The sequence below is a fragment of the Haliotis asinina genome, chromosome 14, assembly GCF_037392515.1.
Source record: "Haliotis asinina isolate JCU_RB_2024 chromosome 14, JCU_Hal_asi_v2, whole genome shotgun sequence".
In the NCBI taxonomy this organism is placed as follows: domain Eukaryota; kingdom Metazoa; phylum Mollusca; class Gastropoda; order Lepetellida; family Haliotidae; genus Haliotis; species Haliotis asinina.
Genome location: NC_090293.1, coordinates 20,134,070 through 20,159,735, shown reverse-complemented (window position 1 = coordinate 20,159,735; position 25,666 = coordinate 20,134,070). Strand labels below are relative to the sequence as shown.

The following is a 25,666-nucleotide window of genomic DNA, read 5'->3' as shown; positions in this document are numbered from 1 at the left end:
GGACCGCATTATGGGATAGCTAGCTGTTTTGAATATGGCCGCCTTACGTCTCCCGAAGATGGCTCCAGGGAGGCAACTTGTGTTAGTATTGTAGACTAAAGACAGCAGTAGAGCTGCAGTGTTCATTTATGTGTTTGTATGATTATGAATTAACTAGAGAGTTGAATTATGGTCTGTGGTTGTGTCACGTGATATGAACGATGCAGACGTCAAATCATTGACATGTCGCTCGTGTTTTCTTGAGTTAGAAGACGAGCACGAGAAGTTGACAAGCTGTCATGTCACTTTCACCGTACTGACTGCTGCCTTTGTATTGAAGAATTCGACAAACAATCAGTCACATGTATGTTTGCGTGCAGGCGTAATTTTCGATGAAGGGCAAATTAATTTGGCTTTGTTGAAAATATTTTAACCGAATCGTTCAGCATAAAAGAATCTGAACACAAGACGAAAGTGTAAGATTTTAAAACAAAGACAAAACATTGCGTGGCCTTCCATGAAATATCGATAATGGAAAATCAAACAATGAGAGTTCGATTAAATCGAGTTTTTATTAAGAAACGTTCCTGCCTCTTGAAATTGATTGTACAACTGCAGCCAGTGCAGGAAGCGACGTTTTTGATAGTCTGGTGACACTAGCACGTATAAAAAACTTTGTATCACTTTGGCCTAGTTCTAAAATTAGCCCTAAACAACTAAAACAAGAGAGGTTCCTCATTAGAATCCAGTGTCTTAACTGTGAGTGTTTATCATATGTTGATTAACAAGCCATGTTTGTAGGAACTCAAATAGTCTTTACATCGTGGGGTCTGTACATTGATGAGATACGAATATGTTCATTGTAACATAGGATGTTTTACCACCTCTCATAACTATGATTGTTCATGCTTTATATTGACCAGGGGGAATGTCACTGTCAAACTGTCATAGCCAGTTTGTGTTGCATGCAGACTTGCCATTACAGACATGGTATTTTCTTTTTCTGATAGATTCACTTGCATATTTGATGAATCGAACTATATTCCTTCACTCGCATATTTGATGAATCGAACTATATTCCTTCATGAATCCAATTAACTGTGGCCACTGAAATATTTACGAAAATTATAGTATGTGTTTTTGCTTTATGCTGGTATGTTATTTGTCTAAGTGACATATTCCAGATGGAATATACTCAAACCATACAGTTGTGTAAAAAGTGACATTTTGCCAAGTTCATAGTGTATTTGTCCAAGCCCAGGTACTTGCCCACATTCAAGTATTTTTCAGGGCATGTTTGGCAACAGGTCTACAGCAAATGATGAAATTTCGAAATTGGAATGTGTTTTAGTTTAGTGTTCTCTATTTCTTACCAAAATCAGAACCATACCAACAGATGGAAAAATGGTTTTGCTTTTAGTTAAGCTGAAGGGATCGTTGTCGGCACAGGTGCTATAGAAAAGTACCCCAGGTACCTTTCTGTATACCGAAATGTACCCTAGCCAAAGTAAATGTACCCGGTACCCTAAACAACAGCCCAAACCGAAACCGGTTTGTGGTGTTGTTCCAAATCGCCTGACTTTGAGCGCTTTCTGGGCATTAAAAATTGGTTCATTAGTCTTGTATTATAACACAATCAAATACGGAGCTGATATTCTACAAGCCGAAGAAAGGTAATATGTTTTTCCAGATGAACACGCACTGCCATGCTGCATTTTTTTCCACGGTTTGAAGGCAGGAATAAAAGTACACATACTCATTCGAGAAACCAGTTCAGCACTGATTCCAGTGCAGAATAGGATTGTCCTAGGGTACGATACTGTACATTTACCTTGGCTAGGATACACTGGGGTACGTTTCTGTAGTACCTGTGTCGACGACCTCTTCAGCTTTAGTTACACAATGATGTGACTCTATAAAAATGTCAGCTTGTCTTACTGTGACACTGTGATAAATGTACTGTTTGTCTCACATAAAACTGTAGTTTATTTCATGCAGTGATTGCAGATTAAGTCCTCAATTATTTGTCTTGTGTGTGAATTGATTTTCTTTTTTCCAGTGTGCCAGTATCACTATGATCAGTGGTCAGTTGTGGTTTCCTTGCTATCAGTCAAGGGCCACTGCATTTTCAGTGTTCATGTTAACACAGAAACATGCTTTTTTCACGTTACAAAATGATAAAAACATGCAAAAAATAATTTGCATACATGTTTTGGAGGCATTGATTCTTGATCTACTTAATTTTAAAAAGTACCTTAAAACAGCAACATACAAAAACAACCCAATAAATTTTGAAATGATTCATAATTAAAGTTTTTTTAATTGGTCTACATATTTATACTTTTATTTTTGCATGCACTCGTACAAAAACTTCAGCAAACACTGGTTCATTAAACATGCTGTTAAGAACTGCACCTGTAAGTAATTGGTATGCTTCTTACTTTGTTGTAGACATGTACCAACTGCTGACTGAAACTGTGGTAGTATGGATGTTTGCAAACACCTGAATTCTGTTCGCTTGGCACTAAACCACTCCATTCTCAACCCAGAGAAGTGGCTTTGTGCCATGTGTGGAACCACAGAGTCAGTCTGGGTAAGTGTAAATATATATACCAAGGTCTTGCACTGCATTATTGGGTACTTCGATTTGTTTTAAAGGTGCCTGGGCCTATAATGACTGTATACAGGGTACCTGTGTCTTGCTGAATTTTGGATATCTTCATCAGTAGTGATTGTGTAGGGGTACCTATGTCTTGCTGAATGTTATGAGATGCCTGGATCAGTGATGACTGTACCTGTGTCCTTCTAAATGTTGGGTATATTCATCTGGGGTAGAATAGGTCTTCAGCAACCCATACTTGCCATAAAAGGCGCCCATGCTTGTTGTAAGAGACGACTACCAAATTTGTTTTTCCGGACAATTTCAATAAAAAGACAAGTGTTCGGATAAACAGGGCACAACAGTACTTAGGTCTGACTATGTATGTGGTACATAGATATAACTGTGTATAGGTACGTAGGTCTGTGTATATGATACGTAGATATAACTGTGTATAGGTACTCAGGTCTCACTGTGTATGTGGTACATAGATGTAACTGTGTATAGGTACTTAGGACTGACTGTGTATATGATACATAGATGTAACTGTGTATAGGTACTTGGGTCTGACTGTGTGTGTGTGTGGTTCATAGATATAACTGTGTATAGGTACGTAGGTCTGTGTATGTGATACTTAGATATAACAATGTATAGGTACGTCTGTCTGAGTGTATATGTGGTGCTTAGGTCCTACTGTGTATGTGGTACAAAGACTTAACTGTGTATAGGTACTTAGGACTGACTGTGTATATGATACATAGATGTAACTGTGTATAGGTACTTGGGTCTGACTGTGTGTGTGTGTGGTACATAGATGTAACTGTGTATAGGTACTTGGGTCTGACTGTGTGTGTGTGTGGTACATAGATGTAACTGTGTATAGGTACTTAGGACTGACTGTGTATATGATACATAGATGTAACTGTGTATAGGTACTTGGGTCTGACTGTGTGTGTGTGTGGTACATAGATGTAACTGTGTATAGGTACTTGGGTCTGACTGTGTGTGTGTGTGGTACATAGATGTAACTGTGTATAGGTACTTGGGTCTGACTGTGTGTGTGTGTGGTTCATAGATATAACTGTGTATAGGTACGTAGGTCTGTGTATGTGATACTTAGATATAACAATGTATAGGTACGTCTGTCTGAGTGTATATTTGGAGCTTGGGGTCCTACTGTGTATGTGGTACAAAGATGTAACTGTGTGTAGGTACGTCTGTCTGAGTGTATATGTGGTACTGAGGTCCTACTGTGTATGTGGTACATAGATGTAAGTGTGGTACTTAGGTCTGACTGTATGTGGTACTGAAACTGTATAGGGTACTTAGGTCTGACTGTTGCATTACACCTCCAGGCATGCCTGAGTTGCTCCAACGTGGCCTGCGGACGCTTCAATGAGGAACATGCTCTCACCCATTTCAAGGACACAGATGTAAGTCCCACCTGAAACGCAGACCTCATGTAAATTAGAACCCATGTTTTGTCATGTACCTTGTTTTAAGACATATAATGTGTTTCTCCTTCTTTTTATAATTTCACAGCAAAATGTTCACTTAAAAGTGAAAGCCCATGATGTAATTTGAAACCGTATCATTCAGGAAAAATTGTCAGGGTGACATGTTTCTTTAAACAGAATTCTGTTAAGTCTGAAATTTGACAAGATCTTTATAAAATGTGATTGTTAGTATCTAATAATGTATTTAAACTAAAATTTATAACTTTCAGCACCCCATTGCCATGGAAGTGAATGACCGATATGTCTACTGGTGAGTACTTCTAGTTCTACCTTGAGGTATCAATGCAGTATACAGTGGCACAGTGCTGCTTTGTGTGTCAGATAATTCAGTTGACTTAATTAGCAATTCCAGTAGAGGTGATTTTAACACTGGCATCCTAACTCATCCCATTGGAGATTCTGCTGGAAGAAAATTTAAGAAAGCAATTCTAAGTTCAGCTGTTCTTCTGTTATCAGGGCCTGTCGACTACTGTAACCTAAAAGACATTGTCGTAGTTCAAGATTTTTCCATAGAACCTTAGTTTTAGCTGAGGAAGGTTTTCTACCTCTCACAAACATTTCAGCTATGCCTGTGACGAGTATGTAATGAATGACAACTCGGACAGGATCATCACCCTTCTTCGGTCTGCACTCAGTGCCATTGAAACACAGTCGTTTGACAATATTGAAAAACAAGGGCAGAGACTGCTACGATCTTATTCTTACTCCGGATTTGAATCAAGGTGAGTGGAAAACATTGTTAGCAACAGGGATGAACATCTCTTTGAGATGTAGCATGGTAGCTAGCAGTATAGTGTGATAAGGCAGTATTGTATTGTTCTGCAAATGCAATGCAATAAATAGATTTTCAACTCATGTCTTGCTTTTCAGAAGATTTTTTTCATTATATATTGATGTGAAAACTTGTGAATAATAACTGTTTGTGTACCAGTTAATGCAGATTTGTTAAGATTTTCTTGTTGGCTATAAATAGTGCGAAGGTCCAGGGTAGGGTAGAATCGGCCTTCAGCCACCTATGCTTGCCATGAAAGGTGACCATGCTTGTCGTAACAGACGACTAACAGTATTGGATGGTCAGACTGACTGACATGGTTGACACGTACCATTGGTCCCCAGTTGCGCAGATCAATGCTCATGTAGTTGATCACTGGATTGTCTGGTCCAGACTCAATTATTTACAGACCACCACCATGTAGCTGGAATATTGGTGTGAGCAGCGTAAAACTTCACTCATTCAAACCGCAAAGGAAGGTCAAGATATCAAGTTGTCATAGATCATCTTGTTGGTGAGGGCATCATAGGACTCCCTAGATTGTAAAGTGAGGTCCACCACAATCGTAATCCAAGATGTAAGCCGACAACTCTCCCATAAGTTATCTCTATTCTTCTGCGAATGCATTCCCAAGGGCTCCGAAATGATTCGTTTAACATCGTCCCCACTTGCAGAGAGTTTAGTCTTTTACTTTTGAATCTTTGAATCTTATCAGGCTGATATTTCAAATAATTTTGTTTTGCAGAACTCATGCAGATGAAAATGATAAGCTTGCAACAGCAGATTGTCATTACAGGTAAGATCGCATTGTTTAGCTCATCGTCATATCATTGTCCATTCCTAATGGATATTTCTGGAAATTTGCTAATGGTAACGTACAACTCAACTCACTCCTTGAATTTATGTTATGTGAAGTTCATCAGATATCAAAAGGCTGCTGAAAATCCAGCTTTTCCTTGAAGTTTTCTTCCGGTGACCATTTTTATTCTATTTTCACTTCATTTATTTACCTATCCGCCTGAAGTGAGCTATCCATTATTTAAAAAATCAAAATTGTAAGTGAACCTTGTTCACCTGCACACAGTATGAAAACTAATCTGCCTAAGTGATATGTTTGATTTGAGTAGGACTTACCTACTTTTTATGTCGTCCATGTGCTCTTTACAGGAAAACATTGATGAGAACAGTATTTGTGAAATGGCACATGTTGATATGGCAGAAACACATGGCAGCAGTGAGTATAGACTTCAAGGTTTGCTCTGAAGCTCAGAGGTGTAAACAGAGAGCACACATTTAATTCCTGTACCATATACTACAGGGGGATATATAGGAGTATTCACCTCATCCATGTGCTTGTAAACATTTTCTGTACAGATCATGCCTCTGAAACAAAGCCTTTCATGAAACTTTAAATCCAAAAGACCAGGTGGTCAACTGCTGTCTCATGCTATTTGGGGAGTTGCAGCATTCCTAATTTATGCCTTTTCATGACAAGCTTGACTTTGATTCTATTTATGTTGACAGGTTTGTTTAGATCATGTTTCCAAAACTAATAGTACAAGCGGATGTTTTGTTCTGTCAAAGTTAGAAGGGGACAGGGTTGTTCGGTTACACCCATTAATGATTTTGTCAGCTTATCCTTAATACTTACCTCCCCAAGTGGAACTCTTCCCAGGGGAGCTTGCTCTGTTAGCCATCACCACAAGATGGTGCTATCAGCAGCTCATATTTATCTGGCTGTATCTTTATACAAGACTGAATAACCAGTCACAATACAAGGGGAATTTGTCATCATTTAATAACTTTTGTTGGAAACAAAACAGCTCAACAGAAGTTAGTGTGTCTTGACGGTTTTGTCTCAGTGCAGAGATATCCTCCCAAGCATGTGACATCAGAAATACCATGTCATCACACCTTACTTTGTTTATAATTCAATCAGTTTTTGTTCAAATTTGTAATCTCTCTTCTTAACACAAGTTTTGGTGAAATAATGTGAAGTGATTGTCAGATTTCATGAAATCGCAATTCGATGTGATGCCTTTTAACAAACTTTAGATCATATTGAATGGATACATGTGTCATATATACCACACTTTGAGTCATTACTTGTTATATTTGCTGTAGTCTGACAAAGATCCAGGTGTTTAGCAGCAACGCATGCCAATCATAATAGTCAACTAAAAGGGGGAACATCTGTTTCCTCCTAGTCCTACAAACCAGACATGTACATACGCCTGCAATTCCATACATACGGGTATAAACAGAATCAGAAACTATCCTTGTCACCCTTTTCTTTCCTGCAATATGAACTGTGGCTGCAAAGCCATGATGTTACTGAAATATCATCCCATGATACCTTTCTGTGTTTGAGGGGTACATAACTGAACTATTTTTTTTGCAGGGAGTAGAGACTCCTGCCAAGAAGGCAAGAACCGATGGTACCTCCCAGAGTCCCTCAGCCAGTATCACCGCCTCCCCTGTCTCCCCCACCTCACCCAGCCTCAGGAAGCGGACCCTTATACCAGGAGTCACTGGACTCCGAAACCTTGGCAACACATGCTACATGAACTCCATACTACAGGCTCTAGGGTCAGTATGCACCAAAGACCTCCTACAACACTACATTCAGTATTAACCACCAAAAAGTTCATACTACATTCAGAATGAACCATTTAGACCTGCACCAACAGTTGGTAGAAACCGTCTCTAACAGCACCATACTACAGTCACTACAAACCACCTACAACTCCATGCTACGTTTGGTATAACCCACCAAGGACTTCGTGCTACAGTCAGTATTAACCACTTCCAACAACTCTGTACTATAATAGCTATTTAACACCTCCAACAAATCCATACTACAGTCACTATTTATTAACTCGAACAACTCCATACTACAGTGAGTATAAACAACATACCACAGGCTGTAGGTTTCTCAGTGGTTTGACTTGATCAGGCTCTTGGCGTTTATTGCTATGATATTGTTGATAAGTATGAAACTACATACAAAAGCATGATGATTTGATTACATGATACATGATCTGATTGCCAAAGCACTCTGGTTCTCATTGATATCCGCAACACTTCATTGATGTTACAGACATATAGAAGACCTGCGTCGATTTTTCCTGCACCTCAGTTTCCACAATGGCTTCAGCCCCCCTGTCACCCCCCAGCGAGACTTGTCCCCTGTCAGAATGATGCCGTCCCCATCCCCTGTCCGTACATCAAACAGAGTGCTTAAGAGGCTTGACACACTGGAATGTTTCAAGGTGAGTACAAACTATAGGGGTTCAAGTTAATGGTCAACCTTGTGGGGTCATGGTCCATGAGCACTGATCTGGGTTCAGTGTAAAGGAACCATCAGAGTTCAAGATAGTCAGCCAAACAATTAGCTAAACAGTGAATTACGAAAATTGTTATCTTCATTATTATGTATGTTAGTATGCCTTTATGAAAAGCTCAATTTCACACGTGCATCTTGCCTGCCCACCTGACTGTTCTACCAGCAAGTGCCCGCCCCCCTCCTCATACAAAATAGCGAAAGGTGACAAAATAGTGAAAGGTGATGATGATCGTTTGTTAAACAACATTTTTTATTCGGGTGTCCCAAATTATGAGACACATCATCAGAGTTGGTCTGTCGATTTCATGTGGCTGTGCAAAATTTGGTTTTGTTGCAATTATTATATTTTAGTGAGCAATTCATTGGTCTCAAATGGAATCAAACAGACTCTAATGATGGGGAATATAGTCAATGCCTCGTCTGCCTTTCCGGCCGTTAGTAATCATTTTCAGTCTAAGTAAACTTATCCTCAGTACTTTTTGTTACACTCCACTACTGAGTCTAACAAAACCTTATGGGAGGTCGCGTCAGGTAACCTTTGAGATTTACCAATCAGAACACAGCTTACCAAATCGCGAAAGTGGACATTCGCACATACCTTTTGAACTTTTTATCTTGAAAAGGTTCGTGCCCAAACAATTCCGATTGCTATTTAGCGTACGGTAGCATCCGGGTTATGCACACAGCGTACGTACAACCATGACAACGGTGAGTAAACAGTTACTGAAAATACTGTTTTTGGCAATATTCAAGGATGTCATCTTGCGGAAATATTAGCTAATGGTAACCATGTCAACAGAAACCCCAAAACGTATATACTGCAGGTCAAATAACTGTGTTATATGCGGATTTTTGTTTGTGTAGGTATCCCTGTCAGTGACCTGAATATTTTGAAATCATCCCTAAATAGTAGTCGTCGTCTGATTGGTTAAATCTATTTAATCGTCTCGCGTTTGTTTGGACGGTCACAGGCCACTCAAAGGTTACCTGACACGACCTCCCATAAGGTTTTGTTAGATTCAGTGGTGGAATGTAACGAAATACACTGAGGCTAAGTTTACTTAGACTGTAATCATTTTGTTTCTGGAGCATAACTCAAAACCTGTTCAGTATTTTTAGGCCAAAATTGAAAAATATAATAATCTGAACCTATGGCTATGCCTTTTGCTATTTACAGATTTTTGTGATTTTTTCTTTTTTTTGTTTTTCCTTGGAACGTTTTGGTCTTAGTGTAATGATGGGGTGGGCTTCATTTGCGGAGCAGAACTCAAAAAACGTTCAATATTATTCTGCAAAACTTGGAAGATATACATGTCAGAACCTACAGTGGTGCCTTTCGCTATTTTCAGGTTTTTGTGATTTCATTTTTTCTCAGTTTCCATGGAAATGTTATGGACTTAGTCTCAAAAGTGAGAGAGAGGTGTGTTTCATTTCCAGAGCACAACTCAAAAACTTCCAAATATCTGTCAGCAAAACTTTGGTAGATATGTGTGACAGACCCCGATGTGGTACCTTTTGCTGTTTATGGATTTTTGTGATTTATCGTTTTCCGACTTTCCATGGTAACAATTCTGACTTAGCCTCAGTAGGATGGGCTTTGTTTTCAGAACACAACTTGAAAACCATTTCATATCTTTTAACAGATCTTGGCAGATATATGAGACAGATCTTGAATTGGTGCCTAATGCTGTTTACAGAAATATGGCATTTATATTTTTCATGACTTCCATGGAAACGTTTCAAACTTAGTCTTAAATAAACAACTGTAAGTGTAACTGTCAGATGATTTGTACTTTCAAATATGTGGGGGCCGGGGGGATTTTTCATCTTCTGATGACTCTTGTTTATTATGTTGTTATCTTTTTGTCTTAGCATCAAATAATGCACAGTTACTTTACTGCAGTAGTATAATTTACATAGATGTTTAAAGTGATACACTGATAGCTATTCTAACTGATATATATTTGTGTGTCCATATAGCACCTGAACACCCCCACTGCCGTGTCAACCCCCAAGTTTCGTCACAAAGAGGGGGGTCTGAGTGGAGGGGGTACACACGTCTCATCAGTGGATGTCCAGCCTGCTGGTGCCCTGCCTCTGGAGGAGGATGAGGAACACATGTGAGTGAGGACTCTTCTCTCTTTGGTTCACTGTCAGTGTCATTATGGACTTGTGGTTACATTTATATTGGGATTGCAGGTTTAGTTCCAGCAACCTCTGCTTGCTGAAGGTAAGAACTTGAGGCCCAGTCAATTTATGCCTGAAAATGTTATAATATGTATTTGTTGTAGTACTTGCCTGGTACTCACAATAAAAGGATAAACAAAGATTAGTCAATTACAGTGGAAGCGGTCTTACTTGGACCCTAAGTAACTCGGTTTTCTAAATAATTCAGACCGAATTGTTGGTCCTGGGAGAAGTAAACTATGTTATCATTACATATAGGCTAACTAACTCGGACTTCATGTAACTCGGATTTCCGACTGAAATCTCTGCCCTTCAAGGTAATTCACTATGAAAACATCGCTAATTAACTCAGACTAGCGGGTTTGCCTTAGCCAGAAGTGCTTTGTAGTTAGCCAATTACTGACTTCAAACAGATTATCATGTGTGATGATAACTATTAACAAAAGGAATTAACAAAGCAGTTTGATATCCCCTTGGCCAAGCTGATATCATTCATGAGTTCAGGATGATTATGTGACTTTTGACAATGACATTCCAACGGAAAATCCTGACGAAGATTGGGAACGTGAAATGATTGCTTTGCACATGAGTGTGACTAAGAGTACCCAATGACGATCAGCCCGAGGAGCCTGATGTGCTTGAGATGCTACGAAAAATCAAGTATTTTGCTCAGACCCATGATGACAGGATGCTGCAATGTGTTTTGTTGTTAGAAACAGTGACGCAAAACTTTGTACTGAATCAGTGGTTTACACAACACAAACAAATCGACCTGAGGGACTATTTCCACTAGTAAAGCATTGGCATGCTGTCAGTCAAATCACTGAATAAATAAATTAATCTATACAGTACATGTTTACTTGTTCATTTGTTCATTTATTCATTTAGTCGTTTCTGTCATCATGAAAGTACTGTGCATGCATATCTCCTGGTCCAATTCAGACTCCTTGTGATTCGACCACAAAAGTTGGTCCGAGTGGAGTCCAAATTAGACAGCTTCCACTGTAGTGATTTGGTATGCTATGTCAGAGTGAGGTGTCGAAACTCAGTTTGCAAGCCCATGTGTGCTCAGATGCATGTCACTTAACAGGGGTAATCTTGCTGCAGGTCACACCAACTTCGGCCTTGTGCCCTGTTGCCTGTTCCCTGTGTCTCACTATTTGTTCCTTTTTCCCACTGTCTTCCCAGTTTCTCACAGTTTGTTTCCATGTCTTACTGTCTGCTCCCTGTTTCCAGTTCCCTCAGCCAGGAGCTGCATGGTCTGTTGCGGGTGCTATGGTCAGGGAAGTGGGCCCAAGTGAGTCCCCATGCGTTCCTGCAAGCAGTGTGGAGCAAGATTCCGACCTTCAAGGGTCACTCGCAGCATGATGCACAGGAGTTTCTCTGGTAAGATGTCACCCATGTTTCCACAGTCATGATGCTATTTTAGAGATTTTTTGTTGTGATCACTTAAGAGTATTCTCAAAATATTTTGCTATCATGATGAATTTCTACCTGTGTGTGCAATGAAATAAGCATTTGATTAGTATGAATTGTTTCAAATTAAGCTTGGAAGTCAGCATTCGAATGGCATACCTTATTTTAAAAACTTGATTATAAAGTGGATCTCAGTATTCAAATACAGTAGAAGACATCCAGGATGTAGATACTCTTTTTAATTCGAAGCACATATTATCAAACTGTACCATACTGTGACACGTCAGGATGTGATGTGTTTTATCTTGATGTGGTTCACAGTGAGTTGGTAGAGAAGGTGGAGAGTGAAGCTTCCACTGTGCCACAGTGTGAGGAGAAGCCAAACATGATGGTGGAACTGTTCCAGGGGGAGCTGACGAGTCAGGTGAAGTGTATGACCTGCAGGAATGTCTCCTCTCGTCAGGAACCATTCATGGATTTGTCACTTGAGTTTCCCGAGAGGTATCAGTTCACCTCAACCAATAAGAAGGTTGCTAATGATGTCTGCCAGCTTACAGGTTTGTGGGTGTTTTTGTTTGCTTGCTTGCTTCTCTGTTTGTTTGGTGGTGATGTGGTTTATTTTTTGGTTTGTTTCCTTTTTTAATAACCTTGTATTCTGCTGTAGTCCATCTATGATAATAACATAACATTGTGTCAAAGACAAACCATTGATTGATATCACAGGCAATGATCCACATTGTTGGGGCACACTGACAATCTGTCAACTAACTTCAACAAGTCACTAGCTGGTTTGGTCCTGTCCAAACCATGAAACACCATGAGGTTTAAGGAGCCATATTTGAATTGTCCTTTGATAGTATGGTGCACTCTGTCCAACATGGCCTCTGTCTTTCTTGGATTGCTGTATAAACTCGACTTAACTTATGGTCCTGACGTAATTCTTCTTTGTTTTCTTCATTAAAAAACTCTGTATCTCAGACTCTCATTATTTTGGATTTCGGACCAAAGTGTCTGCCCGAAAAGTTAGTCACAAGTAAAAACATTGCTGTATAATGTGGACTGAGCAGGAAGTCTGCTTGACCAATAAACCTTGAATAAAGAACCCATTGATTGGTTTGTGTATTTTGTCTAGCGGTGAATTTTCCTTTGAAGCAATTAGCACTAATTTGTAAACTATAATTAAGGTGATGTGGCATCGATGCAGGAAATTTCTGTGTAAATCGGACTGCCATCTAATTCAGACTTTTCACACATTCCAAAAGCGGTCTGAATTAGACAGAGTGCATTGTATAACATCAGATCTTGAGTTCATTTTGTTATTGTGATAATTGTGCAGAATTGAACTTTGCAATAACAAGACAAAAATTTCATTGCTGTAGTAAATATTTCTTGTTTCATTTTGTCACTAGGAGATACTATGACATTTGGAATATTTTGGAGCAGTTTAAATGCAGAACTATTTCTCTGCATTAATATGTGTATGAAATAAGTATCCATCTGACTTGTGTGACTGTCAGGTTTGAGTAAATGAGACAGATTTGTTTTCTACATGGGTTATGGAACCCAATGGGTCAGAAAATAGTATACCTGATTTGTATGAATTAAATAGGGCCAATTGATACAATGCTTATATTAGGTTTGCATCTTTTTGCTGTCATGGTGATGTAATGATAGCATTTTGTTTTCAGAAATGTTGGACAAGTTCACAGAGACAGAAACACTGGAGAGTCAGACTTACAGCTGTGACAAGTGCAACAGTGAGTATATACTGCCCAGCACAGAACATTAGCATGTTCAAACAGGAACTGGTGAGCTCTGATAACGGTTGAGTATATATATTACACTGTGACAGAGTTTCTCAAACTCAGAATTACTAACATGAATGTTGTTGACATTAAGAATACACACTCACACATACTCATACTACACTTTCACACTCACTCTCACACACAAACACACTCTCACTCCCATATTCCATGTCTCATGTCTCCTTAGATAAACAACAAACTAGTTCCAAATAAATCGCTCTCTTAAAAATACTTGTAAATATTACATTTTTGTGACCACAAATAATGAATTGAATTCTTGAAAGGATGTGGTTTGAGTCACCAAATACATGAGTGAATCATAACAGAATGACACTGAGCGATAAAAGGGAAATAATGTGACATTGTGAACCAAGGCTAAGGCTGCATAAAAGGGGAAAAATGGTTTTTCGGGCATAATTTTTTTTTGAAAGTGACAAGGGCAGTCAGTCTTTTATTTTTGTCCTTATCCTGACTCATGTTTATTGTACTTTCTCCTGCCCTCCATGCGAAGATAGTGGAACACTTGAAATAAATCCCTTTCAGTTCCCTCTATTTGAAGCGGACATACAATATCACTCACCGGTTGCCTACCTGTTTCTCCCCAGTATGGTCACATGACCAGCCATGCCTGTCACTCTCACCTTCATCGTCCAACGAGGATGGTTGGAGTCCCGATAAGGCATCTAAGGTCTTTTTGACCATTTTGATCCTGTTTAACCACATCATGTCGGCTTTTGGTTTGTATTAGTTTGTTTGTATTAACTTAAAAATCGTATTCCCTGGCCAGCTACGGCTGTCAGCAGTTGATCTGCACATGTTATGTATAGTATATGTTCTTCCACTGTTCGGTGTGAACTTTGTTAAAAATTATTTTATACAGAAGTTGTTTCGTATCTATATACTATATATCTGTGCACAGAAGCACTCACAGAACAACCACCAAAGTGATGCACACAGACGTGAGTTTCACTCCAAGGTATGAGTTTCATCAACCCATACGGACCATTCGCAAACACATTCGCAGAAGGACATGTCGTCAGCATGCAGAAGAGGATGAGAAAGTAAGTTGTCTTCTCAGACTCAAAGATTTCATCTTGGTTTTCAAATGGGCTAGACCATCGAAGGAGTCCAATGACGCCATCACCTACGCGATGATCAACAATGACTTATGACACCATGACTTCCACTCTGATATCTACAGTATCGGACAACTTGTCTACAGCCTTCCATACTGCGACAAAGTATCAGCATCAACAGATCCCATCCTTCAATGCTGAGATATTTTCTCTTCACCACATGAAAGTACCTGGGGTGGTTGATGTCTACAAGTTCATCAACGAGGCCCATTCTTCAAAGCAGCTTTTGAAATGAAGGGGAAGACCACAACTATGCCCATTACAACATTTGTGCATGGAGTTATTTGACAAAGCCAGTCTGCAACAGTCATCTCTATGTAGATGAGTCAAACAAGGTTGGGGTGCTCACCTACACCACAAGGTCACTGCAGGAACCTGTACAAGCAATGAACGCATTCTGCATATCAACAACCTGGAGATGAAAGCTGTAATCAATGCAGTATGACAGTGGTCGACAGCATTGAGGAACAAACTACTGATGGTCCGCACTGACAACTCTAAAGTAGCGTTCTACATAAACAAGCAAGGATCAACATGATCTCACACACTGTTACAGCTGACCTTTCAACTTTTCGACATTGTCAATGAATTGAATGTCCATATAAAGGCATATCACACCCCAGGTGCACGTAATGTCATGGCCGGCGCACTATCACATCCTGTACGACCATCCCGAACAGAATGGATGTTACATGGAGAGGCATTACGACTCATCAACATTCGGATCACTACAAATAGACCAATTTGACACCAGGCTCAACAGTCAGATACTAACATTTGTATCTCCAGTACCGGATCTGTTTGCATGGGCAACAGATGCTTTCAGCATCTCATGGGAATGACTGAGCACTTACATGTTCCCCCTCTAGTGTTCCTTCTGAGAGGTATTGGGAAGGTAAAACAGACCACTTTGGTTGCGCCTTACTGGCCTGCAAGAGAATGGTTCCCAGTAGTCATAGAGGAACTAGACAACCATTGCTCAAACTTTCAGAGTGGAAGATCCTTCTTGTCCGTCTGCACACCACACAAACACATGGCAATTCAACATTGTTCCAGCTTCATGCATAGATCATATTAAAGCCGGCTTGAAACGTCAAGGATATTCCGCTAGAACAGCAAAGGCAGTCACTTGAACTCTGTGCAGATCTACTTGCAACCTTTATGATGATATATGGATGCGATTTGAGATATATGCAAAACAGAAAGGCTTCAATGCATTGAAAGCCAAATGGCGGACTTCCTATGTCATCTTCCAGAAGACTTAAAGGTTCTACACTATCAGCATACCTGGCAGCACTCAGCTAGAATTGCTATCACTGCTACGCTCGTTCAAGCTATAAGACCAACAACACAGGTTTAAGGCACCAGCTTGGGACTTGAAAGTTGTACGCCAGCAAGTGATATCTACGCGCCACAAGATCGGACATCCTTTGAACTGTTGACACAGAAAATGCTGTTTCTACTCACCCTAGCAACAACAGCACAGATGTCAGAAATAGGTGCTGTGGACTTCAATTGTACACAGTACATACCCCTGTCAGCTGAGAAACTTATATCCCACAACACTACCTCAGTATGGATGAAAGCCATTGTAATGAGGGCCTACAAAAGCAGCAGGACTTAAAACTCCAAGAACTTCCAACCCACATGACTTAATAGTCTTGGTGTCAACACCCGCTCTACATGGAAACAGCTGACTCTTGGGCTGATTTTGGAAATCAAACACAGTGTTTGTGAAGCACTCTCTATAGGACATAGCCACAGAGGACGTTGCTGGCATTCAGGAGTTTGGGCCACTTGTTGTCACACATCAGTTCCACAAAGGCACTGATTTTCACTCACCCATTTATCACGTGACTTATTGAGACCAAGACGCTCAGTGGAGTGTAATGGTTGGGAGTCAAGGCGCAGGTCTCAAACAGGCTAGCATGAGTGATTATGACCCTGTACTTGTAACTTGTCTTGATAGGAATCTTTACATACAGTTGCATAAGACACTAGCAGGATGCTAGCTGATATATATATATATATATATATCATCATATTCCAGGCAATGATTGCTTCACAATAAGACAAATTCAACTGGATGTGATTCCCCCCAGCTCCCACACATTTTACGGATGAATATTGGAAGAACAGGACTGAATTACAGCTGAAATTACAGTTCCCGAAGTGGAGGGAAGTACTGGACGTACTTACATGGCAGCCAACAGATTCCATCGTGGCCTGACCCACTGCTGTTTCCATCAGATTCTGTAAACATGATAAGCATGATTCAGGATGAGGAAAATATGTAATTTTCTGAATAAAATTGATATTTTATACTTATCCTGACTCATGGCGTCAAGCCCTCCCAACCGCCTCTCTCAGACACACTGTATTTGCTGTAATTCTCTTGTCGGGATCATAAGATTACAGAGAGAGTGACAAGCATGGCTGGTCATGTGACCGTATTGACTGGAAATGGGGTGGCTATATTATACAATCGCTTCAAATAGAAGGGAACTTGTTAGGGGTAGGACTTGTTTGCATAGATTCCTAGTTATTATAGAAAGAAAATACTTGTACAATTTCCTTCAAACTGTCTGAAATTGGATTTTTAGTGTAGTCAGCAAGTAAATTCCTTTTAAGGGATAATGTTGAAGTTTTGTCGGAGAAGGAGGACTCTCAGTGTGCTTGATGTTGTTTTTTAATTATTGTCATACTCTGTCCCCCCACATATATGGATCATCTAGATGTGTAACATTTCCAAGCAATGACAGCAATGTTTGTGATGCAGGCAGACGTCGACTGCCAAAGCCAAAGATCTACACTGATGCCCAGAAACGGTTTGTGGTAAACAAACTCCCCCCTGTGCTGCGACTTCATCTCAAGAGATTCAGGTGTGTGCCAGTATTCAAACCATGGTTCCCGATACTGCAAAATAAAACACACAGAGGTTTTCATTCGTCAAGGTCAGATAGTGTTTGCTTTTATCAACAAAGAACTGGGTATGATCCCAAAGGTATTGTGTAACAATCGTGTAATTTTCTTTCCCTCTAGACCTTTGGTTGGTTGTGACCTGGTTGTTTGTTTGCTCAGGCTATATATAGTCTGTTTACTGATGACATAACAGAATATAAACCACAGATTGCCTGCTTGACAGTTGACATTAAAACTTTTGATCCTTTTTCAGATGGTCTGGTAGGAATCATCGTGAAAAGATCAGCACTCATGTAGCCTTTGACGAAGAGCTGAACATGACCCCGTACTGCACAAACATACCCAATATATGTCAATACAGACTGACCTCTGTAGTCATCCATCATGGCCGGGGTTTTGGGTCTGGTCACTACACATCCTATTGTTATAATAGTGAAGCAGGTATGTCACTCTCATGTACACTATCATAGGTTCTGGCATTGACTGACCTGGACCATGTGCTCATAAAAGTTGAAATCTCTGGCAATCCTCAGATTTCTTTTACTGTGATATATTTGACAAAGTCAGTCCATTGGAAATCAAGGCATGAGGTGTATATATCATCCAAATCTTTCATCTTCGTTAGTTTGTGAACAGAAATTAACTAGTGTTGGCTGAACAGCTTCAGACATGGAGATATTAGTGATGTCATTTGATGATGATAATATAATGCCAGTTCTTTATGTTATGTGGTTACCACTACATGAATACTGTTCAAGCTCTCTCAAACACTTGCTTGTTGATTCATAACAGAGTTTATGTAAGGAAATACAAGGACCTACAAATCAGATGCATTATTTTGCTTGCCATAGTGACTTTGTGTAATATATGATGCTGAGGTAAAGTTTGGAAAAATGTAATTCAAAGCTGTTTCAGGTATTGGAAAGGAGAACTTTGACAAAGGGCCATTTTCAGGATTATTAGCCATTTTCTGGATATAGAAAGGGCAGCTTCCCTTTGATCAATAGTAAACTTCAAAATTTTAATTGACCATTTTTTTTTTCTAATGTGCAAAATGACACATGGCAACTGCCTTTCCCAATCCCTGCTGTTTATTAGCTATTCCATTCTCTTCCCACAGAGGTTACTTGTCATATCTTCCTACGAACCTCTGTTCTAATACGGCCACATTTCGCGGTTCTCATAAAATCCCCTAGCGGCAAAAAATGGCAACAGATTTATCTCCCTTTTTTCTGTCCAATCAGAACATGTGTTACATCGACTTAGATTCAACTTGACAAATGTCAGCAATGTGGAGAAACAAAAATGACATGACTGAGTTCTAGAAGAAACATTTGAGTATCGCGCTCGGGAAGAGGTTCTAATTTTCACGATGCATCCGGAAATTACCAAGATCTTTCGAACGATCACTTTTGAAACAAGGGCGCTGCTTGCACTACTAAATCTGATTGCCTCCAATCACGAGTCTTGAACACTCGCACCATGAAAGGGTCGTTTTAGAACAGAGGTTACGTAGGAAGATGTGAGAAGTAACCACTGTGGGAAGAGAATATAGCTATTCAAGTGTCATAATCTTCTTCTGACTATTTCAGAATCCTGGATTCATTGCAACGACTCCAAGGTAGAGTTATGTCCCTTGAAAGAAGTGCTTGCCTCCCAGGCCTATATTTTGTTCTATACTCAGGATTACAATGTGCCATTTGAGGACCTTGCTGTGCCTTTAGACTCCAGTAACACAGACTCATCAGTCTCCTGCTCCCAGGTAGTGGATGAAGAAATCACATTCAACTTCAAACAGCCATTGCTGTCAAGTTCACTGACAAATTCAAAATGCAAGGATGCATCCGGTATTGGGTTGAAGCGCAGGCGCTCAACTTTGTGGTGAAATTGTGTTGAAGGTTGTGTCAAAGTTTCAAGGAACCTTATATGGTACATCATGGGATTTGGTGCAAATATTTCACGGAGCAATTCTAATGCTGTATTCAAACAAATGTAGCTAGACTTGTTGCTAGAATAGTGACTCAGGCTTCAGAATACTGGCTAAAGTTACAGACTACACAGGAGATCATATTTGTGTCTCAGTATTTTATCTTGATAAAATCTGCTCAAAAACATTGTAAATGATGCTCATTAGCAAAAGTTTGGAAATATCTGATTTTTAGTATGACAGTACTAATGTAGATATGTCTATGTTGTATCAATAGTGACAACAGTGTATATTCGAATAGTGCATGTATTTTAAGCACCTGGATGCAAAAATATGAACTAATTTTTCTGTATTTGATTTCTTAGGATTAGTCATTAAATATTCTTTGAAAGCACATTGGATTTAATGGAGAACACTTTACTTTCTCAGAGTCTCATTTTGAATATTTTTTTTATGCATTTTGAAAACAGTAATGGTACCCGATTGTTGATTGACATTCCAGAAGCTGATAAGTCATTAATGAGCTTTATGGGGAACAGCTTGTTTATTGCATAAAGTAACTTTTCTTTTTAGATTCTTACACTGCTATCAAGCTGAAGGTGGGTAAAGTGATAGCCTCAGCTTGATAATGGTGCATGAATCGACATGGAAATGTTGCTCTATGCAATAAACAAGTTGTTGTCCACAAGTCTGTGCTTCATTAATAAGTATAAAAACTACTTTACATAAAGTTTTAAACAAAACTAATAATTTTGTAGAATTTTGCCCAAAAAGGGCACTTCTTTTTGAAACAATGATAAATCCCTATCTTTGAAGTGTTCTCTGAAGTGACTAAAATGGGCTTTAGAACAAAGTTAACTAGTGACCGATATTGGAAAAAGGGTAGTTGTTTTTCATTAAACTGGTGAACTACTGTGAGAAAATCTGGTAATAGTGCAAATACAAGAAGATGTGCAACGTTTTATGGATAATAACTTTTTTATTCTTTGTTATGATGTTTCAAGACAACTTGCGGCCCCTTCATCTGATGATTTTTTCTGAGGATATCTTCAGTGTCAAGTGAACTTTCTAATCTTCAAATAAACGTCAAGTTTCAGCATTGAGAGCGAAGCATTCAAAGAAGCTCATCTGATTTCAATATATCAAAGACATTAAAGTCAGGAAAATCCAAATGCAAAAATATTCACTCTCACTATTACATAGTTGTGGAATAAAGGAATGTAATCCATAACAGTGTTACCTTCTACATAATTCTAAATGTCTTTCAAAAACTTTATGCTGATGCAAGATGGCAACTTTGTCAATTTGTGATAATTAGTGCTTTTATTAAGAAGAAGAGAAGAGTCACTATATCACGAATAAGGGAAGCTCTCTTCACAGTGGCATGTCAAACTTACTGCATTTGAATAGGTTTCCTTATTATTTCCAGTGTATATTTATTATCAGTATATAGAGCTGTGATGACAAGATTATGAGCCCATACAGATCTGTGACAGTGTCATCAGATAACATTATGTGAATACTAGTGTTCTTGTAGGATGACCCTTTCTGGATGAGATCTGGCCCCAATTTCTGAAAACAAACTTAAGTTGCTACTCAAATCTCAGACTGAGTTTCTTAATTTGAAACAGATAAATTTATGACATCTTCATTTTTAAAATATAAAAGCCAAAACAACTTAAGTTATGTATCCACCAAACTCAAATTGTCAACTATAGTTGAGTTTAATACCAAATTCAGTTCATTCTGTGAAATACATTTTCCTGCATTTCTCACATTTGAGTGTGTCAAACTTAAGTCAAAACTCAGACTTAGTTTGTTTTGAGAAATTGGGGCCAGATGGATCATATGATACTGGTTATGTCAACTTAAGTGCTTCCATGAATGACTAGTTTGTGATTGAGATGACATTGCAGCAAACATCGAGGAAACTGGCAGGAACTGTTGAATGAGCATACCATGCATGTTCCCTGTACCGATTGGCAGCTTGTTTTGTACTTCAGATGTTGTTTTCTTGTGTTCTTGATTTTCATAGGTTGTAAACTGATAGTGTAGACTTGTCACAAGGCACGAATGTTTATTGTCCCCGTGATGATGATGATGATGATGATGATGATGATGATGATGATGATGGTGATGATGGTGATGATGATGATGATGATTGGTACCCATGTAGAATGACCTTTTTGATATCACTTTACATTGTCAATTTCAACTTTTTGAGAAGATTTTTGAAAGTCAACAGTACTTTCTCAGGGTTTTCTGTTTTCATACCCATATATTTTTTTAAATTTCAGCATATAGTTCTATGTTGAGAACAAGTTCTGTTTCCTTTTTGACCAACCCACCTCTACCTGTGTGATTTCATGTTGGATGATGGCTATATAATTACCTGTGGGTAGACCAGAAGAATCACTTAGTGGTATGTGTCTAAGATATATATATGGGCTTGGGTAGGGTTATTTCATACATTAAAAGGACAACTGGAAATTTTGGCATGGTTTAAATTTCTGAATGAATTACGTGAAGAATTGAGGCCGTGCAAAGTTTGAAAAGTGACATCTGATTGTTTAAGAAGCTTCTACATGTGTGACTTCAGATGATGTGTCTTCTTGGAGGAGGATGTGTGTTGTGATTAATATCCTGAGTTCAAGGACCTTGTGCCAGATTATCACTCGATTTTTTTATATTTATACATGCGGAATTATTGGTTGTACACAGTGTAACACTGTTGTGCTTGCTGTGAAGTCTTGTTTTCCCTTGGATGTCCAGAGCCCTGTGACTATGGGTTCAAATTGTAATTGTTTCTTTCCCCACCTTTTCAGTGTGTTCAAATTTATGCCTGCAGTAGTCTTGTGATGAAGCTTTGGTTCTGTTCCTCCTATCCTCAATATTTCCTGGGTATATATTCCATTTAATCTCCACTATATACTGGATGCATCTTCAGCTCCCTTTGCTGGCTCTGCATTCTCACAATAGCCACCCAGGTAAGCCGCTGTTGCAACCGAGCTAGCCAGTGTCAACAAAGATAGGGGTAGCAGCTGTGAAGGTTTGTTCACTGTGCAACTCAGATTTGGGGGAAATAATACTGACAAATTGTCAGGTCTGAAACCTTTTGAAAAATACATGCAAGAACTCCTCCTACCTCTTTGAGTGTTCCTGAGCATGATTTGTGTTGCCAAGTTTAATCAGTTAAATAATTTAAAAAGCAAAAGTGAGTTGTGATTGGTATGCTCAACTTTCCAGCATAGAAACCTGATTGGATTAAAAGCCAGTCAAGGGAGGTAATACAATTGTCTAAGCCATAGATGCATCCAGGGTATAGTGGAGATTTATCGGAATGTATATCAATGATGTGTTCCTCCTCACCTCACTCATATCTGTTACCTAGCTTACTTGAAATTCATAGCAGCAGTGACTGTGGGAGGCTGATAGTAGCACAGCACCATTCATTGTTCTTGCAGTACATTACAATTAAGTATGTCAGGTCATAGGGACCTCAGTGGTCACACATTCTGGGCACATGATTAGAGTGTTATATTACAAATGTTTGACAGGGTATGGCTAAAATCAGATGTCATGCCAAGTCAGTTCAGATGTTTTTTGAGGAAAAAGGTGGTTAGATGGAGAATATATGAAGCTGGACTTGTAGTTTTCCTAAATTACTCCTTTTTTCAATTCATGACCATGGTAAAAGTAGTGAAAGAATACAGTTTTCGAGGTGGAAAATAAATTGGAACCTTTTGTGTATTTGCTTTGCAGAGTGTATTACAGGACACCTCAATTATTGATGTCAGATATGCTTAAATGTTTCATGTGTGCAATATGGAGGAATTCGAATGGCTCCACATATCTCACTGTCAACTTACCAATATTTATAACCAAGTGTTATATATTGTCTAATTCCCCACATTGGGGTGGATCCCATATCTGGTGTCCATTGTTGTGAACTCTCATCGCCATTTGATCTCATCTTCTTGTCCTGGATGTTCTTACACATGACTAAAATAAGGACTTGTTTGAAAATGTTAACTGAAAGACGCAATAAGTGTTGCCTTGACAAACTTTGACATTTTAACTCATTATGCAGTGTTCTCATTTTGAAATATGTCAGAAAATCTTTTTATATTGCTGGTTAATGATTTTCTTGCAATGAACTGAATTCAAATGCTTCTTTAAGTGTAGATTGTATTCAAAGATTGTGTGTAGATCAAACTGAGTATGACCTATTTTGAACGTTGAAACTCACATCAGATGCGAGATTGTCTTGAATGGTTTCGTCAGACACTGGTTCTGTACTGTTTCCAGGTCAGTTATCTTAGTTTTCTCACAGACTGGAGACTGACTTTTCTTATTACCATGAACAGTGTTCAGAATATGTTATATTCCATTAAAAAACATACCGTAGGTCATATACCAGTTTGCAAGCCTACCACTAGCCAGTGCCAATGCAGATGAGAAATAGTAATATATATCCATACAGATAAAACATTTCCAAAATAATTAAATAAATTGTCACATTTTGCCGTAATTTATTTTCATCATCCATTTCTTCCTTAGCTTCATCATTTGCATTTTATCAGTCTTGTAAATTCAATAACCCCTTCTTTTTGTGAATGGTATATATTGAGGAAATAGCAAATACCATTGTAAGGACTGCACCATGACCCCTTATTCATTTAGTATGAAGGACTGCACCATGACAAGTAACTCTGTTGTCCATAACAACTCCTTGTGTCCACAAGTCCCTTACAGTTATATACCTGGGGCCCCTTTCACAAAGCTCTCGTAAGCCTAAGATCTCGTAACTTTTCTCGTAGCATTCTTTACCTCCTATACCATAACATAGGAAGTAGGAATGCTACGAGAAAAGTTACGAGATCTTAGGCTTACGAGAGCTTTGTGAAAGGGGCCCCTGATCAATGGCCACCACACCAGCTTGACCAGTCCCGTTTATAACCACCATATCTCCTCCCTCTGTCCACAAGTCCCTTACAGTTATATACCTGATCAATGGCCACCACACCAGCTTGACAAGTCTGGTTTATAACCATCATATCTCCTCCCTGTGTCCACAACTCGCTTACAGTTATATACCTGATCAATGGCCACCACACCAGCTTGACAAGTCAGGTTTATAACCATCATATCTCCTCCCTGTGTCCACAACTCGCTTACAGTAATATACATGATCAGTGGCCACCACACCAGCTTCACCCGTTGTTGGGTTTTTGACCACCAAAACACTCCAGGGCCCCGTTTCACAAAGCTCTCGTAAGCCTAAGATCTCGTAACTTTTCTCGTAGCATCCGTAGCTCCTATGTTACAGTATAGGAGGTGCAATGGCTACGAGAAAACTTACGAGATCTTAGGCTACGAGAGTTTTGTGAAACTGGGCCCTGGCCTGTTGGGGTTGCCTCCTTTTTAGGTTAGTGTCTAGTATGGGGGTAAACCACATCATCTTAACCAACTCTGTTTACATCTTACCAAGTTACCGCAGCCTCTATTCCTAGGAGTTGTCCTCTCTCTGTCTCTTTCCCCTCTTTCTTTCCTCTTTCCTCTCCCCCTAAACCCGTCCACCCAGTCCACCCCCATATAGTTTACCTCCCAGAACAGCAGTCGTCTCAACCCACTTGGCAGTTGTCAGAGATATTATCATTACATCATCACCCATCTTGTCAGCAATACTTTGCTGTCCCTTATGGTTTATGTGTGAATTTTTTAATAGGCAAAGGAAAACGTTGCGTTTGAAATGGCAAGCGTCTATATGAAACTATTCTTTCTTGTTAATTATTTTCGTACTAGCAACAGGGTTCAGACGGGATGGAATTCTGGCAAATGTAACCAACCCCTATGCAAAATGTCCAGATGACTCCCATACAAAATTTGCAAGGATATGAGAAAATGACCTGACAATGATAAAATCATGGAAATGTACTATTGGTCAGGGCCCTTCCCACAAAACAGTAGCTCTACTTCTGTTGTAAGTTTAAGTTTTGGAGCTAAAATTATCATAGCCCTACAGGTTCTTTTGGGAAGGGATCTGGTAACTATACT

General features: G+C 39.2%; 1 protein-coding gene across 1 annotated transcript; it reads left to right on the top strand.

Annotated features, from left to right (window-relative positions):
• The first annotated feature begins 7 nt into the window (after nt 1-7).
• Nucleotides 8-19,774, top strand: LOC137261271 (ubiquitin carboxyl-terminal hydrolase 44-like). The gene is made up of 16 exons (XM_067798992.1): nt 8-81; nt 2,431-2,572; nt 3,934-4,011; nt 4,305-4,345; nt 4,659-4,817; nt 5,613-5,663; nt 6,035-6,101; nt 7,269-7,456; nt 7,968-8,139; nt 10,194-10,333; nt 11,637-11,786; nt 12,138-12,373; nt 13,505-13,573; nt 17,540-17,642; nt 17,936-18,123; nt 19,275-19,774. The coding sequence occupies exons 2-16, from the start codon at nt 2,465-2,467 to the stop codon at nt 19,565-19,567; spliced, it is 2,043 nt and encodes a 680-aa protein (XP_067655093.1). The 5' UTR covers nt 8-81; nt 2,431-2,464; the 3' UTR covers nt 19,568-19,774.
• The last annotated feature ends 5,892 nt before the right edge of the window (nt 19,775-25,666 follow it).

What these genes read in the sequence shown, in the direction of transcription:
- LOC137261271 (XM_067798992.1), top strand. Translation starts at nt 2,465, where the DNA reads ATGGATGTTTGCAAACACCTGAATTCTGTTCGCTTGGCACTAAACCAC. An exon ending in AATGACCGATATGTCTACTG is followed by an intron (nt 4,346 to 4,658) that starts GTGAGTACTTCT and finishes CAAACATTTCAG; the next exon opens with CTATGCCTGTGACGAGTATG. An exon ending in ACAGCAGATTGTCATTACAG is followed by an intron (nt 5,664 to 6,034) that starts GTAAGATCGCAT and finishes TGCTCTTTACAG; the next exon opens with GAAAACATTGATGAGAACAG.